The sequence below is a fragment of the Anoplopoma fimbria genome, chromosome 17 (assembly GCF_027596085.1).
Source record: "Anoplopoma fimbria isolate UVic2021 breed Golden Eagle Sablefish chromosome 17, Afim_UVic_2022, whole genome shotgun sequence".
NCBI classification, from domain to species: Eukaryota; Metazoa; Chordata; class Actinopteri; order Perciformes; family Anoplopomatidae; genus Anoplopoma; species Anoplopoma fimbria.
The window spans coordinates 22443678-22461726 of record NC_072465.1 but is presented as its reverse complement, the minus strand read 5'-3'; the positions used below and the strand labels follow the sequence as shown (position 1 = coordinate 22461726).

Below are 18049 nucleotides of genomic sequence, written 5' to 3'. Positions count from 1 at the left end.
ATCTACATAGCAAATAGCAATTCGCTGCTACATTAGCGTTCAGAATGTTAAATACAGCTCCTTTAAATTATATTTATTGACCTCATCTGGTAACCAAAAACACAAGCTGTTGTAGATTTTATTCCCCAAGTGATGCATACTCTCTTCATCGACTCATGTTCCTGATATTTCCTGGATAAAATGACACTTTTTACAATTTAATCTAACACAAATAGCCGTGTTTCAGCGACAGACAGACCTCTCTGCAGTTTATCTTCCACACAAACGAAATGTCTTGCTGTCTTTTGACCGGTGCCAGACCATCATCTGCTGATGCTGTGCTGTGTGTGGGAGTGTTGGGTTTTTGATAAAAATGACTCCAATTTGAATACACTGAGGGCTGTCTGATGAAAGACAACACCATTTCATCACAGGGCCGAAGGGAGTATCAATGAGAGGACGAGAACTGAACTATAATTCACCTTTTTCTGCTGGACCGGACTCGAGAAGTAGTATCAGTCGCTATCTGATTTAACCCTTATATTTAAAGCAGAATATAGCTGCACAGAAGCTGAATGCAACTTTCCATTGCCACTGTTTTCTTACCAATGTAGGCCTACCTACTCCTGTGACTCAAAGAAAATACCCTCGGGAAGGAATATACAGTACAGTTGGCATAGCAACAAAATTATGATATATTTACCTTTGACTTAAAAACACTCTTCAAATCAAGAGATGTTTATCATTCCTGCGTTTTCCTGCCTGTCATTGTGTATCTATGAAATCACCACATCAGAGCTGCGTGCACGGTTAATTGATGGACTCCTATCCGTCAATTAAAATGTGAGTGACTCAAGAAACAGGACACAACAGCAACTTAAATCTAAATATAGTGGCAAGCAGCAAAACGGTGACATGTTAGCAATTTAGTCACTAAGGAGAGATATGATTTGAAAGTTTTAGCATTTTTTCAGAAATGAGGAGTGCAATTAAAACCCATTTATTCTCATATTAAAAGGTTGTTCAAAACTTTTTGTTTGATTTAAATGATTAAAGTCTGCATCGCTTTAAATAACATAGGACCATTCTGCAGAGTGTAATTCAGGATTGTTGATATATATATATATTGTAAACTAAACCATGTATTTGACGAAATTGGTACAAATTTTAACATTTGAGGATTAATGGATGAAAGTTTCCTAAAGTCATCTACTACATGTCAGCCATGACCATCTATCAGATTTATTTCACATATAGTAGATAAATACCACTTTAAACATGAAGGGAAATGTTTACAGTTACATTTACAGTCAGATATTTGCATTTTGTTTTGATAATTGTTCACACTAAAAAGATATATTAATAATCAAACAATGTTGAGCAAAGTTTTAGTTACATTTGAACAAATAAGTTGAAAGTCTCATTATTAGAATCTAAATATTGGACAATTTAAACTAGGAGAGAGAAATATTCTACTTTGAACCTACATTTGGGTAAAACCTTCGAATATAGCTATAGCACAAATGACTAACTGTTTTAACGTTTGGATTATTTGCTACAACACCAACAAGAGGAGAACTGTCCCATAATCTGAGCATATATGATTTAGGAGCAAACAGGTAATGGAAGAAAGGAACGAGGGAAAAAAGAAAAATAGAAAATTCTAGTTTCTATCATCAAATGTCTAAAGACAATAGTATTCATGTATTTCATAAATATCCCCCACGGCTGTCGTTCCAGTAACCTCAGAGTTTGAGGGCTTGAATTCAGCACAAAGCTATGAAGTTTTGCATGAATGACCACAGCAACGTAATGAGCAGCATGTCATTCAAAGCCCAGTGGTGGCTTTCAGATAAAGTCACCTGCACCTCCCTTCCTCTTTGAATGAGAGCCAGCACTGGTGGGTCAGGTTACGAGAAGGGCTGTGTGACTTTTACCATATGAATGAAGCCACCGCCATTTATTTTTTTTCCAGAGGGAGGGGGATTGTTCTTGGTCTGCAGGCTGGATTGTGTGCCACCAGGTTGCTCGTCAAGTCATCCCAGACGGGGTTCATTAAACTGACTCCATTAAAGCTAATGAGTTGTAGGTCACCTGTTATGGGTGGCCTCTCTATTCAGGGCTAACAGACCAAATAACCGATTCAGTTAATTCACAACGACAAGGGATAAACTGTTTTGGCTGCCTTCGCTGCCTGCCTGCATCTACGGGAGCCTCAAACTATCCTGTAACAAGAAAAGTCAACATAATGCCTCAATCTCCACAAGCACAACACCAAAAAAACACCAAGCTCAGAACAGCAGAGACTGGGAGAAGACAATAACAAGCTCTCGCTCAGTAGAGCTTTGACTCTACAGGTGGATGCTGAGGTGATGCTGAAATGTTTTATAAGCAACAGCAGCAGTGTAGCAGCAGAGTTTGAACATGAGCAGTGCAGCAGTAGCACACAGTTGCAGAACAATGACAGCTAAAATTGACCACAATATTGCAAAAGAAAACATGCCCATTACAATTCCCCAGTGAACAAGAAAAAGCATTTATATTCTTTGTTTTGTCAAATCAACAGTCCAAAACACAAAATAATTCAACTTACGATGATAGAAAACAAACAAAAGTAGCAAATCTTCATATTTCAGACGCTGGGCCTGGAAGAGTTTGACATTTTAGCTCTAAATATGATGATTAATGTTCTGTCAACCAACAACCAATTAAATGTCCAAGCTCCACTGCAAACTCTGCATATGACTGATAGGCAGTGAGGCAGTGAGTACACGTTCATGTATAAAACTAGCAGTGCAACTTTAAATTGTCAGCCTGAACTAGAACACAGGTTTATTCCTTCATTGTCCTCAGTACAGCAAAGATTGAGCAGAACTAGTTCTAAACTTTTCCCCAAAAAATTGTGTAAGACGCAGATGCAGTCAGCCGCTTTATGATGTGGAGGCTACAGGAGAAGAAACACCTCCTGTTCCAGAAATATACCATCTACTTCATTAAGATGGATCTAAACCCTGTAACAGACCATTTTCAAGGCCGACACTTCAATATATATCATGTATATCAAGGCTGTATGGCTTACTGGGGCACATAAATGCAACAAACGTAAATAATGTAAATATTTTCACCTGTGTTTTTTCTGTTAATTGTTAAATGTGTTGAAAAAAATAAAAAAAAAAAAATAATATATATATATATATATATATATATATATATATATATATATATATTCACCGGACACACAGCAGCAGAGCTTAGACTCATAAGTTATGCAGCAGACAATGAAAATAATACGATGCATAATAAGGAAGTTTTCACATGTCATAAGAAAAAGACAAACAACAATCAAAAAGGAAATCCAGCCCATAAAACAACTCAAACAAGCTTTCAGCAGCATTTCAATACTTTGGACCAACAACAACCAACAAAAAAAAAAATAATAATGCACAAGAAATGTATTCACATTTAAAACATATCAAAGCAGATATTAGCAGTCAGCAAACAAAACAAAACAAAACAAAACAAAAACAGCCAACACTAAACAGTCAGCAGCCTGCAGGCCTCACAGATTGTTTATTTCCAAGCAGACAAACACCAACTGAACAAAGCCAAAACATCAATAATCATTTCAGCATATTAGGTTTGCATGAGCAGCAATAAGTTACTTATCTTGATGAAGAGATGCGGTGATATTCGGCATCTCAGCGTCGATTAATCGTTTGGGGAAGTTGGCTTGTCAGGTGGTCCAAAATGATTGTTTCCCCGGCCTGGAGTGACGTTTAAGGAACACAGTACATGTGGCCAACGACTGAGAATAGAGTACCTGAATGCAGCACCAGCACCATTAGATAAAATAACCTACCTGGCTGAAAAGGGTGCGTTCAATGTTGATAAGTGTGTTTTTAACGTTTTCTTTTTATGATATCCTCAGTACTTTCCTAGATAATTTCCTGAATCATTTCACAATGCATACAGTACCAGTCAAAAGTGTGGACACACCTTCTCATTCTACTACTTTGAAGAGTCTAAAATATAAAACATATTCTGGTTTGTTGAGCATTTGTTTGTTTACCACATAATTCCATATGTGTTCCTTCATAGTTTGGATGTCTTCAATATTAATCTACAATGTAGAAAAAAATAAAAAAATAAATTAAAGAAAAAACATTGAATAAGAAGGTGTGTCCAAACTTTTGACTGGTATTGTATGTGTTCATATGGTCATCATTTTTACTTATTTCAAGTACTTATTTACTACTGTCAGTTTAGTGTAGAAAGTAGTTTTAAATACTATGATACTCATGAGCTTCTGCAGCCCTTGCTATGGAGATGAAGCCTCAGATTACAATTTTTCTGTCCAGTGGAAACCACAATCTCTAGATTCAATTTAAGATGAAGTGTTCCTTCGTGGGTTAAGACATTTTCCTACTTTATAAGACAAATAAACTATTTTTAATAACAAAAAACAAAAAAAACACTGTTGACTTTTTAGAGATAAGTGGTTCTCAAGGACAGCGTCAGTACAAATTTATGAAGATTTTATAGAATATGATGCATTGCTGTGGATTAAACCGCCCAAAAGCAGATAAAGGAGCTAAAATTGTTCTGCAATGAGTAGGCTTCTTTTACTTTAAGTATATATTTGGTGTTGAATGGAGAACTTTTATTTTGTAGAGAAATATTGACACAGTGTGGTATGAGTACTTTTACTAAAGTATTTGAATACCTCTTCCACCACTGCTAAAATGATCCAACATTAATAAAGAATCTCAAAGTAAATTGATTTATAATGTTCCGTCATTAAGTAGCTGTTTTAGATCGTATACTGTAACATGATCTTCATCAGCAGAATTGTAGATTTTTTTTTTCCTTAACACTGACCCATCAATTGTGGCAAAAGAGTTGAAAATGAAATGTATTGCATATATAAATAAACGGTACTGATCCCACTTAAACAGCTGCAAAAGTAAGTAGTAGAATGGAGAACTAGATTATACATAATGTGCACACTATATCAATATTGAAATTATTATAATAAAATATAATTCCATTATAGCCTTCACCATACATGTATATTTTTGCAAAGCTTATTGAGACACAATCCCAAATAAAGTGAAGATATAGGCTAAAGAGGCTGCTTATTAAATAGAAAAAAATGCACTAGTGGGTATAAAATGTATTTTATACCCAGAAGTTTAGCGTGAGATACAGTTGTTGCACTGGTAGCAGCAAATACAAAACAACACTTTTTGTTGTATACTTCTCAATTTTTGATTCAAATAAAAAGGGGAAAGCTGGAGTCCAGTAAAGCCAGCAGTGTTTTAACAAGGTCTTGAGAATGCTCCTTGTGATTCAAGAGCATTTTTCTGCCGTGTTATCATTGGCACATGTGCTGCAAACATCCTGTTCAACATCATCCCAACGGCGTTTTATTGTATTAAATCTGGGAAGCTACAAGCATTTTCAGGAAGCTAAAGTCAAACCAGAACCACTAATACTATACACAGAGAGGCCAAACATATACCAGCTCCTCCTTCACTGTTGCATCATCACCGTTATCTGACCAAGCAGCATTTTTCCTCTCTCTTCAGTCATCAGGTGGTCGTGTGCTGCTGCAGAACACATCTGCTTCAAGGCTCAATGAGTAGTGCGATGTGAGATGCCCCAGTGCACACTAATGTTGTACAGCGGCGTAATGTGCATATTTGTGGCCCACCTAGTAGCTTGAATGAATGTTGCCATTCTCCTCATGCCACAGGACGAAACTGCTGACTGCATGTTTTTTTAACCACTCAGTGGCTGTTACAGTTGTCTGGTACTCAAAATAACTGAGACATTTGTTTTCTATTAACGTGATGGCTCTTTTGCATGATATATGTAAAAACATAATGTTGCAGAATTGAAATCACAGCATAATACAGTCATCTTCACAAAACTCAATCGTTACACAGATGTTAGCTTTAGTGCCACATCATATGTATGGATCGAAATCAATTTTTAGGTGCTGGTATTAACTGGTTAGCAGGTCAAGTAGTCTCAAGTTACTGAGCTATGATCAAGCAGAGGTATCTTTAAGATCAGATAAATATACACATTATTTAAGTCCGTCCATCCGTCCATCATCCGTTATTGCTTATCCTGTTCAGGCTCTATTATAATGTAGACATTCACTGCATCGTTCTTTGCTGTGATATACACAAAATCTGAGGTACTTTCTTTTATGAATATCACATTTAATAACCCGCTTCTTGTCCATTCCTATCCTCTTACATTTCGTGAAACTGTTATTAAAGGTCTCAACTTATTTTTTGCTTTTGTACCACAATGTAAAAAAAAAGTTGACTTTAACAAAATGTTTTCTTCTCTTGTACATTACTAGCCCTAAAATAAATCTATAGTAGTTTGACTACTTCAATGGTCAGCAGTCAAAAATCTTTTTTATTTTTGTTCAATTCATAGTAACACACAAACATTATAAAGGCAAGCACGTGTGTGGTGAGGAAGGCAATTCCCAAAAGGCCCATGACAGTGAGTGTAATAAATATAAAAAAATTATGAAGAAATGTGCGTTTCTTTGCCTTTATGTAAATTAAATAGATTAAACCTCCTTATGATTTCATATATTGCACTAAAATGACCAAGAAGTGCTAAGAAGAACTGATCTCACATGACAACAAATTAATCGCCATGAGAAAACTCTGAAAACGCCATTAAGTCGACCTGTTAGTGTTGTCAAACTACTTCTAAGTTCAAGAATGAATTTCCTGCATGTATAAATAAAAAAGTATATATCGTACGTATCAGCTGCCGACACATACGTGTCCTGTTTGCATTTTTTTTAGAATGCTGTTTTTCAGTTCAGTTATGTTCCTTAAGCATACTGTAAAAGTGTCAGTGGTGAAAAAATAAACCTGGACTACACAGCTGGAGGTTAGTCTTTATGGTAGTCCAGCAGGTAATTTCTTTGGATTCTGCACAAAAGATAGAAACGGGTAACAGAGTCACAAAAGCAGGGTGGCTTAATATGTTCAACAGTCCGTCCCGTAATTGAAAGGTCACAGGTTTATATCCCATGACAGGCAGAGAAACCACTGTTGTCGAGGTGTCGTAAAGCGAGAGCACTTCCTGTGCCGGCGTAGATTCTTTACAGGAGTGTGCTGGTGTCATTTAGATTCACAGCCCATTAACTTCTGTTTATGTGTAGTTTACATTCCTGTCATTTTGCAAGCGAGCCATAACGTTTGGCTACTCACTGGTTCCAACTTCCTCCAGGCGTGCTTGAAAGTTACTACACGCAGACATATCCTGAATTAAAAAAAATATACATGAGTAGGATCAAGTTTAGTGAGAAGTTTTCAGGGATTATTTCTTAGCTTTTGTTTGTGTGTGTGTGTGTGTGTCAGGTGATTGACACTAAGTAAGGTGTAACATAACACGTAGTCTGCTGACACTTAACTCAAGTACACTTAAGCACAGTGACATTAAAATAATACAAAATGACCAGACAAAATGAAGGCTTCTGGTTCACTGTGATGGATAATCTTCCTGGAATGGTGGCTGTGTTTCATCACTGCACAAAAATGAATCGTGTCACTCTGGATGCAAGAAATCAAACCTGAACAGAGAGAGAAAAAACAGATAAAAATGAAAGATATGGGGTGTTGACAACTCCTCTGCTGTCTGTATGTGGCTTCATATACAAAATTCCTGAATGATCTGGTTTCTTATTGATCATAAATATTCTTTAAACGCCAAATGTCTTGCTATGTATTTCTGTCTTTTAAGTCTCAACAAACCTGTCAACACTCAAACTGAGGAATGCTGACATATATTACTGCGTTAATATTGAGCTCCGGGACATGTTTCCACTCCAGATAATCTACATTATGCAGGTCTTCTTCTTTATTTCGGTATGTTCAGTATGTGAGGATCTGGTGAGCGGGAATAACACATTAACTTTATCTTCCCAGTATCGGTCTCACAGAGGATGTGTTTACAGAGGGTTTATGAGCCGGGGGGAAACACTTTCTGTGCTTTTCTCTCTCGACAGGGATACGGAGCGGAGGGAAGAGGAGGGCAGAGGTGTGCTGGATGGGGGCCACAGCCGGGGCCTGATGGCAGGAGCCCAGGACTCAGTGAGCTCTGATCACTTCCTCTAGAAGCCGCTACAGGTGCTACAGTTCACGTGGATACACTGAAAAGGTACAGAGACGGATGGAGGGTAGTCTCCAAAAAGAGAAAGTGCACTAAATTACACAATATGTCGATGGATGAGCAGATAGACCAAACCTTGTGTTGGGTCGCAAACGCAACATCAAACAAGTTGTGAATATTCCTCATTTTACCTTTTTCTGCCACGTTTAAAACACAATTACACTGTGTTTTTGTTTAGGTCAAAATGTCACATCATAAACATCACAAAATCTGATTTAGGCCAAAAGCAAGGAAATGAATGCTGTGCAAATACATTTTTTGTTTAAATCCTCAATATCTCCAGGAGGTAATTAAAAACAATTATTTAATCATATCATTGTTAATTGTAATTGAAAAAAAAAAACTGGAGCAGGGAGGAAAAGATTATACGACTGGATGAGGTGCATCAGATAAATCATAAGGTCAATTTAATACCACATTGAAAATAAGGATGCATGCACTCTTTATTTTTAATTGCTCCGCTGATAAATGCAATAAAAAATACATATTGTCTCAGAAGGCGTTAACTTTCCAAAAACCTTTTTCAAATCATAAGAAAAATTAAAAACACAAGTGTAACTAATAACCTTAATTAAGGCTCTGCTCCATTTAAGTGTCCCTGTAAACCATGCCAGCAAACCGGCAATATTATACCCCAGTTGTCATTTTTGAAATCTCAAATCTCCAGTGGGCGTGTATGATAATAGCAGCAGATTTGTTCTTCTTATGAATATGATGTATGTCCTGTAAGTACAATTACATTCAGGTTGCAATCATTAATAATTTTCAAATTAATTGTGTTAATGTGTTATAATATGTTTAAAAAAGAGACTGGAAAGATCATTTTCCTCCTCATTTGGGATTTCATCTTGATTTTGTTGCCTGTTACTTCCCTTTTCAAAAGAGATCTTGCCATTAGGGAGTCGCTGTGCTCATTTAAAGTGTTTATCTTTTCATCAGCCTTGTTCTCAATCCATGTATCTCTTTTTTTTCTACTGGATGAATGTTTCCTGCTTCCTACTGTAAAAAAAACTACCTTCCTGTGTGTCCTAAAGCAATCCAAAAAAGGAACCGAGACCAGACTCCCCTGCAGTGGTTTCATCTGTTTATATGAATTATACTAACCGGCTTCCTCAAATTGCTGCAGTAATGATTTATGGAATAATGATTTATGGAATAATGATTTATTTCATGTCCAAGTGTTGCCCTGCACACAGGAAGAGCCAAAGAGAGAGGATGGATGTGAGGAGAGACACTAACCTGAATTGAACAGACCTCACATCAGTGTAATCATAGCTCACAAGGTGTAATTATGAACAGGCTCTGATCTTTCTTTTGATTTGTTGTGCCAACAATTTTAATCCACCAGCAGACACCCTGATCCCTGAGGGGAAACATAGCATACAATGTGTCTGCCTGACAGAGCCTGCTAGCAGAGCCATCGCAGGTGTTAACGCATCTGTCCATGTATGCAGACCGCTGAGGACAGATGTTGTGGTTTGTGGAGTCACAGTGTGATGCAAAGGGAAACTGATGGGCTGTCACTACTGTGTCTCTGAGATTGATTGTGTGCAATGTGACACCATATTTCTTGTAACTAACATATACACAAGATCTATTTGTTTATAAAATATCCTTCACTGCTTCACAAAAGGAAATCCAGTTCTGTTTCTGGAGACTTGCATTATATGTTTCCTTCTTAGGGAGATAAATCATTACATTACATTACATTACAGTCATTTAGCAGACGCTTTTATCCAAAGCGACTTACAGGAAGTGTATTCAACATAGGTATTCAAGAGAACTACTAGTCACCAGAAGTCATAAGTGCATCTCCTTTCTTAAACAAGCATCTTAAAGCATAAACCAGAGCAAAAGTATAGTGCAGAAGCAAATTACTACGAAAACAATAATTGCAACAGACTAATACGAATATAATAAGTGCTACAAACTACTACGAATAGGATAAGTGCAGTAAACGAATACGAATTCAATAAGTGCAGCAAACTGATCATTTGATACCTTATTTGTGTCTGTGAACACAGTTTGAGGATGATATATAACTGTGAGCTTAGCTGAGCTCAGATCAGATCATGGATATCTTTGGGAGCAAACCTCTAAAATAAAAAAGCAGATTGTGTTTGACACGAGGTCTTAGCCTGCCGCTGTGTTCAATAAGACAGTACTGTCCAAATAAGATATACTTTATTATCCCCAGTATATCTGCTTGGATAAAAGATCTGCATACAGCTGCAATTAGCTTAAAACAATACGTAGCCAACAAGACAGAACGTATATCTGTCTGTACGGGAAGTGAAAGCTGACCAAGAAATCCCTGTAAATCTCCTTTTAAATGATATCAGACACAGAACTCTGTATGTACTGTTTGTAAAGATAGCTAATGCTAAGCCAAAGAGCACTAAGCATCAAAGCCTCATTATTAGGCAAGGTGTGTTTTCCACTTTAAAGAAGAAAGCTCTCCTGTTAGGTCAAACTCACCGCCCAACATGTTGTGCCTTGAAAGCTGTGAAGAAAGAATGGGGAGTATCCACACTTGGGATTAAAGACTTTCTGCGTCTATCATTTGAAGCTTTAATCCGCTGTTTAACTACTCTCCATTGAATGTGTTCCTCTGCACCTAGTTAAAATACAGGTCGAGATGTGCATACATTTACCTGTCTGCATCAGAAACACAAAAAAAGGCCCCAGAAACAGAGAATTACTTTAAAGTGGCCCTATTATGCTTTTTCACTTTTTCCCTCTTCTTTAGTGTGTTATATATATTTTTGTACATGTAAAAGGCCCTTATAGTGTAAAACCTGAAGTCCACACCTAAAAGGAGTTACCCTCCCCCTCAGAAGCTCCTGAGCTCCTGAAAAGGCTCCATTGGATTCTCTCCTTCACTTCTGTAACTTTATGATGTCACAATGTAACGGAAGTGACGTAAAACTCCTTCCGGCTAGTTTGGCCCGCAAACAACAAAAGAAGAGTTTTTTGAAATGTGAAATGTTGACCAATCACAACAGAGTGGGCTAGCTGACCAATCAGGGCAGACTTTGCTTTCTGGAGGGAGGAGCAAGCGCTACAACGGAGCATTTCAGAGAGAGGGTGAGAAGAGGTGCTGCAGGACAGCCAGGATGAGAAAAGCAAGGAGGATTATGAGCATTAACGCATGTAAACATGTTGTAACTGTAACTTGAGGTAAAAATATGGACCCGGTAAATAGCATAATAGGGCCTGTGTGATGAACACATTGTAATGTGTATAATGGAGTGTTTTTCTGCGCTTGGTGATGCTCTCAGGTCGTTTGCCCATGAGGTCGTCCATGCTGGTCCTGTTCCTCCTCTTCAGTGCCCAGGCTGTGGCCGCCATCGGAGGAGCAGCGCAGCAGCAGGGTCCAGGCAACAACCACAACCCCAACACCTCCATCCCCACGGTGGACCCCAAACTCTTCACCAAGCGCCGCTACCTCTCACCCAGGGTGCTCTTCAGCGCTCAGCCGCCCGATGCAGAGCCAGCAGAGTCTCAGGGTGTCGGCAGGAGGACCCGCAGGCGAGCCGGTCAGCCTCAGCACCGCGGGGTCTACTCAGTGTGCGAGAGCATCAGCGTGTGGGTGGGCAACAAGACCAAAGCCACGGACATCTCGGGCAACGAGGTGACAGTGCTGCCGGACGTGAACATCAACAATGTCAACAAGAAGCAGTACTTCTTTGAGACGACGTGTCACAGCGCCCGCTCGGGCAGCTCTGGCTGTTTGGGAATCGACGCCAGACACTGGAATTCCTACTGCACCAACTCGCACACTTTTGTACGAGCGCTGACTTCGTTTAAGAACCTGGTGGCGTGGAGGCTCATACGCATCAACGTGGCCTGTGTGTGCGTGCTGAGCCGCAAGTCGTGGCGGCAGTGAAGACTTTTTATTCAAATACAGTAGAAACACAAATATACTCATCACCAAAGACTTCCCACCCCCTGCACAAAGTAAATTATTGGTTTATGTCAAAGTATCAGGACTACATGTATATACACCAGCCCTGGGTCAAATAGTATCTGTTTTGAGCTGTTGTTTTTACCTGTTTGGGATTTACCAAGCGGTGTTGCTGTGTCACTTAGTATCCGACTGTCTGAACTGCGGTTTATAACAGATCAGATTGCAGAGGCCATATTTATCAAACTTCTAGGAAATGACACCTGAAGGGGAACTCAACCGATTTTACAGATCAAAGTTAATTTACGGCACTTTTGCATAGTTTGGAATAAGTTGTGAAAAAGCCTTTGTGGCTCAAGATGAAGCTGATAAAGTTTGTGATGTCACGGGAGGCAGCGCCAGACGTAAACTAGTTTGAAAATAAAGAAAAAAAGAGTGTGGCGTAACGAAGAAGTGATCTTAACAAACCTCTGCGGTCTCTTCCTCATCTATGCTTGAAGCTAACAGGATTAGTGTTGCATCCTGGGTAGGGCATCGTGGGTAATGTAGTAATGCAGGATTTGATAAAAAAAAAGAAGAATGCATGGAGAAAAAAAAGACGATATAACATATTTAAAAAAAAAAACTGTAATCATTCGAGAAGGCAAATAAAAAAAAGCTCTAAAATTGTAGTTCTTTGCTGACTGAAGAATAAGACACATTTATAAAGCGACCTACTCCGTTTTTTAGAGATGTATATACTTAAGTTATATATTTCTTGTTTTCGCCTCTAAAGAAGGCAACAAATATCCTCCTAAATGTTCAAATTCTGAATTACAGCTATTGAATTATTCATTATAATTAATTTTGTACAATCAACAAAAACAAGTATGTTCCCTCACTTCTGTTTCTGTGCTGCAGTCCTCTATCTACTCTTAAGAGACGTCTAGACACTCCTAAAATCAGAGCATTTTTAAGTACTAGGATCATTTTTCCTCTTCTATAAAGATAACAACCAAAGCACAGCTACAGTCCGTCTTACACAATGCAGATTTTTACTTCTATCTTTAACTTCCAAACGTTCACTCTAGCGGTTTGATAAATACAGGCCCAGGATCAGCTGAACCACAGCTAAACTGCAGCATAACCGAACATATAATGATAAAGTTACCTTATGAAATCCACCCCACAAAATCACAGGTTGTAATTAAGATTTTCCATTATGAATAACTGCTAAGGAAATACATTTAAAACACCACTGGAACCAGTGTGTTGTTTATCATTTACAGTCCAGTTCCACATGACCTTTAACCTCCGTTAAACCTCTGCAAGAGATTTAATTCAGACCTCACATACATGGCGTTCAAGTGCCCACTACAAGACATAGGAACTGCATTTATTAAACTAAACAAGTGCATTTTACGCTAAAACTTGCAAAGACACAGCAGTGGTGTTTTAAAAACTGTGTTATTTTCTTAAAGGAGACACGGGTTTGAACCTGTCTTAAACCTTAAACCTCAGCTGAGCTAGTGAGTGACAGAGTTTAAGCACCACAACTCAATCATGCTGATTATGGGTGTTTTTCCGCCACCTATTATATTTTCCTATAGCACACCCCGCTACATGCAGACTGACGCAACACAGTCTGCATGTAGTGAGCTGGAAATACAATTTGACCCAGGTCTGATATAAGTTAACCTTTTGTTAAGATGTTGTTGATTGTTATTTATTAAACACTTACATAAAAGCACTGTGTGTTTTTGAAGTTTATTGTAAACCCTGTTGTTCCTCGGAGACCGAGGACTGAGAAACCTCTAAACACAAAAAATCAGTTTAGTTGTTTGGCTTTGGTGGGAAAAATGAAGGGAAAACCCATGTGGCTTCATTTAACTGGCAGTAATTTGGTGTTTGGCTTTGTTTTGTGTTTTTTTTTTACTACAGAAGATTTGAAACAAAAGGAAAACGACATTTACACGAATAAGATTCATCAGCTTAATCTAGCAGATAATATCATGGCTTGCTATTTTCTTTGTTTTGGCAGTGACATTTCTGCGTTGTCAGGGCACAACAAATTGTACTTGAGTAATACCATCAGATATGGTGATTTAAGTTTGCATCACAGCTGACATTTAAGATGTCAGAGAGCTTGGAGGTAAAACAGAAACAATGAAACTGCAGAGGCTTTGTTTCTGGAAAACAATAGACTTTTAACAGAAGTATACCAATGTGAGCTGTCTAGCTGCCAACTGTAAACACTACTTTTAAAGCAAAACGTATTTAGTTTACTTCTGACTTTTTGACTTCAAACTCAGGCATTTCAAAGCACTGCTCCAAAATAAAATACAACACTGCCCTCTAGAGGCCAGAGGGGGGAACACGTCTCATATGACTTTAAATGAAGCTTCATAACGTATAGGCCCTATACGTATAGGGTATAGTCGTAGGTAGTGACAATGTGGACTGCGCATGCGTCCTGCTGAGTTCATGGCTCAGACTCTCTGCTTGTACAAAACACAACTTTAAATGTTTTAAGAGCTAGTGCTTAAATCTTTCAAAAGTAAAAAGTATCAATAGGACAGCGTAGAATAACTTAAGTCCTGCATTCAAAATGTGTGTAAAAGTACAAATATATTAGAATCAAAATATACTTAATGTATCAAAAGTAAAAGTACTCATTATGCAGAATGGCTAATTTCAGAATCATGTTTATTATATTATTGAATTATAAATAATGGTCAATTTGTTCATCATTTTCATCATTGCAGCTGCCAAAGGTTGAGCTATTCTAACGACTTTGTGTACTGCAATCTATAATAATACAGCATCATTTATAAATTGATTATATTTTGTATTAGCAATCTTAATCTGCAAAGTAACCAATGGCAAAAGCTTTAAAATCAATGTAGCGGTATAAAAAGTAAAACAACACATTTTTAGAGGAAATAATTTAAATGCAGGAAGAAAAGAACAATAATTAATTGAGCGGGATGCTCTTGGATATAGTTTGACAAAATAATCTCATGTATTTAAGACAAAGAGATTTGGTTGAAAAACCTAGAACTGGACCTTGAACTAAGATTGTGTTGTCAAAATAACTTAAGTATAGTAAGTAAGTGCAAACAGAAGAAAATGTATGATAATTTCAACAAGAATATAATAACCTTAATAATGTATATGTTTTCTTTGAACAAAATTCAAATTTAATATAAAAATGTAATGGCATATATATAAACCACCTTAACTGTATTTGTACATCTCCGTCTGTCCACTAGACGGAGACACTGATTTGACCAAATATTAAGTCCCATTATACTTCAATGTGTCTGTCTGGTCCTAAGGTTTCCATTCTGCTATACTCTCTTGGTGCTACAGATGCAAACATATGATTGTTTTCTTTTTAGGTTTTCAGATGCTGACACACACTATTTCAAAATAGTCTACAACTATTATTTTAAACCTGTTTAATTCTTTATAAAATTAACTGATTAGCATGGCTTGTCCTCATAAAAGTATATAATTCTGTCTTGTCACCCCTGATGTCTGTTGGATCATAAGTATGACAGTTTCCCCATATGGAGATCAGGTTACGTTATTGCAGATTTACATATGAAGCACAGGAGGGTGAGGCGGCTGTGGAGGGATAATGGCATTTTGACTCCATTATACTCGGAGGATATGGTTTCAGTTTGGGTTCACTTCCACTGTGATAATTACAGTCCTGAATTCAATGACAGGATTGGATGACCAAACTGATATTAGGTTAACGTTGATGCAGTTCAGTGATCTTATTCAGGGTAACATGGAAACTATTAATCATTTCTATCCATCTATCTTTCCATCCATCCATTTATCTACTGACTCTTGCTGGAGCTGTCATCTGATAACTGTAGAGGCGGTGATGTGATGTGTCTCATGATCTGATCCTCACTGATACTCTGTCAGAAGAACAGGGGGGTCGCTGTTTCCCTCCCACATCAGAGCAGCAAACAAAGGCGGCACAAACATGAGAAGCTTGACTGTCAGAGCGGGTGAACCCGAGCTGACCCCCCTCCGGCCCTGCAGAGAAGACACAGAGGAGCTTCGTACGCGGCCTTCCCTCAAAGGAAATATGGCTTACATGCCGAGTACAATTTCCATATTAACGCAGAAACAGGTATAAAAGTAAACAGGTCGCTGTGACATGTAACACAAGAGAATACACTACAGAGAATACACTACAACACAAGAGAGTAAAGCTAACTGAGGTCATGTCCTTAGGTTTGTTTTTTTAAGCAACCTGGTGGGAGTTTACATTCTACAATTTAAAGCTAACACGTATTTTTTTAAGGGTTGCTATATTCTAATAGATTTCAATAAACTGTATTTGTTTTGGGGGGTGCAAACATAAACAAATAAAATATTTTAAAAAGCACCTGAAGTCCTGAAAGATGAGATTTTTTTTAATCTTTTGCACACTGATAAAAAACAAGATACTTAAAAAATAATAATAATAGTAATAATTTGTATGCATATCTTCTGAACAAAAATTTAAATACATTTTCTCAAAGATAGACTAAGTCTAAGAGACTAAGCCATGATAACAGCTCAGTGGGGCTTTTTGGCATTTTGGTGCTTTGTGGTGTTTGAGTAAATTGTTGGGGTATCACCATAATCGTCATTAGGATTCATCCTACAGGGACCATGAATGTGGGCACCAAATTGAAAGGCGAATCATCCAATTGTCGTTGTGATATTTCAGTATCGATCAAAGTGGTGGACAAACTGACATTGCCATCCAGGGAGTCAGGCCACCAGTCTGCAGCTAAAAACATATAATCGTTCAGGACTTTGGGTCTCTGTATAGGATTCACCATGTTTCCCCTTCTCAAGTTTTTTTGTAACGATGATGAAAATTGCGATGGAAGAGGGTCTATTTTTTAGAATATATGCATGTTATACTGTTTTGAAAATATAGGGTCTTCAGCTTTCCGAAGCTGTAAACCAACTCTATGTTTTCCTAACTATGTCCTATTGAAAAGTATTTTAACAATAAAGTCCGTCAGCCAGCGAGTTGCAATAGGTTTGCATGTTTTTGTAAATAGGATAGTGCAGGAACAAGGCCTATCATGAGTTAGCATTTTTGCACTTTCGATTGCCTCGTCTCAAAGTCAGTGGGTTTCTTGAACCGGTTTTGGGTTAGATGCCTGAATTAAGGGACTGGGGTTAACACAAGCTTGAGATATTTTCTCTTGTAACTACCATGATCTTGTGTTTGCCACAGAAATTTATTTTCTACAATAATCCAAAATCAAATGGAAAAATCTCATACTTCACCAGGGCTTATGTTATTTCCGCCAAAACAGCAGATGTTTGTTACTTACGGTTCTACAGTTATCAGTGAGCCTTTGGGAGCCAACAACCACCGGAAGTTGTGTTTACACTTGCGAGCTACAAGCACGCCAAAATACATTTATGCTGAATGTACTGTTCGTTGCATTATTCTCCGAAACGCCAGATGGCGTACAAACAAATGCACTGTAAAGAAGTAGGAAGATACGTTTAACCTGCAAAACTCCATAAAGAACCAATTGGTATTAACTGTAAACTAATACCTCATAATTATGGACTTCTCTATGGCCTTCATACAAGCCCTGTAAAGAAAGAAGTCAAGTATTTATTGCACTATAAAGAAATGGTTGCAAACTCTGAAAACAAGTTGATTTGGCAGGCAAAATATGCAGGAAGAATATGCAGTCAAATGTACATTCTTAAGACCTCTTAAAAATGAATGAACCATCTTTTTTAAAGCCTTAATTATGTTCATAGTGCTTTTATCAGTGAACTATTTGTGACGGTCATGTCTGAAAAGCTGTGATCCAAGGACAACATGGGCGGCCAAGCTTAAAAATGTCAGAAGTGCACGTTAAAGTGCCACAACCACTTGAGGAGCCTTTGGCTGAGAAGTATAAACTAAGCTTAAGTCAGGTTTGACTG

The 18049-nt window shown here is 37.8% G+C and overlaps 1 protein-coding gene across 1 annotated transcript; it reads left to right on the top strand.

Annotated features, from left to right (window-relative positions):
* Window positions 1-11482: 11482 nt before the first annotated feature.
* ngfb (nerve growth factor b (beta polypeptide)) lies at window positions 11483-12079 on the top strand. The gene has a single exon (XM_054617759.1). The coding sequence runs from the start codon at window positions 11483-11485 to the stop codon at window positions 12077-12079; it is 597 nt and encodes a 198-aa protein (XP_054473734.1).
* Window positions 12080-18049: the final 5970 nt, after the last annotated feature.

Bases quoted from the DNA above. Each gene is read 5' to 3' on its own strand.
- ngfb (XM_054617759.1), top strand. From the start codon at position 11,483: ATGAGGTCGTCCATGCTGGTCCTGTTCCTCCTCTTCAGTGCCCAGGCT.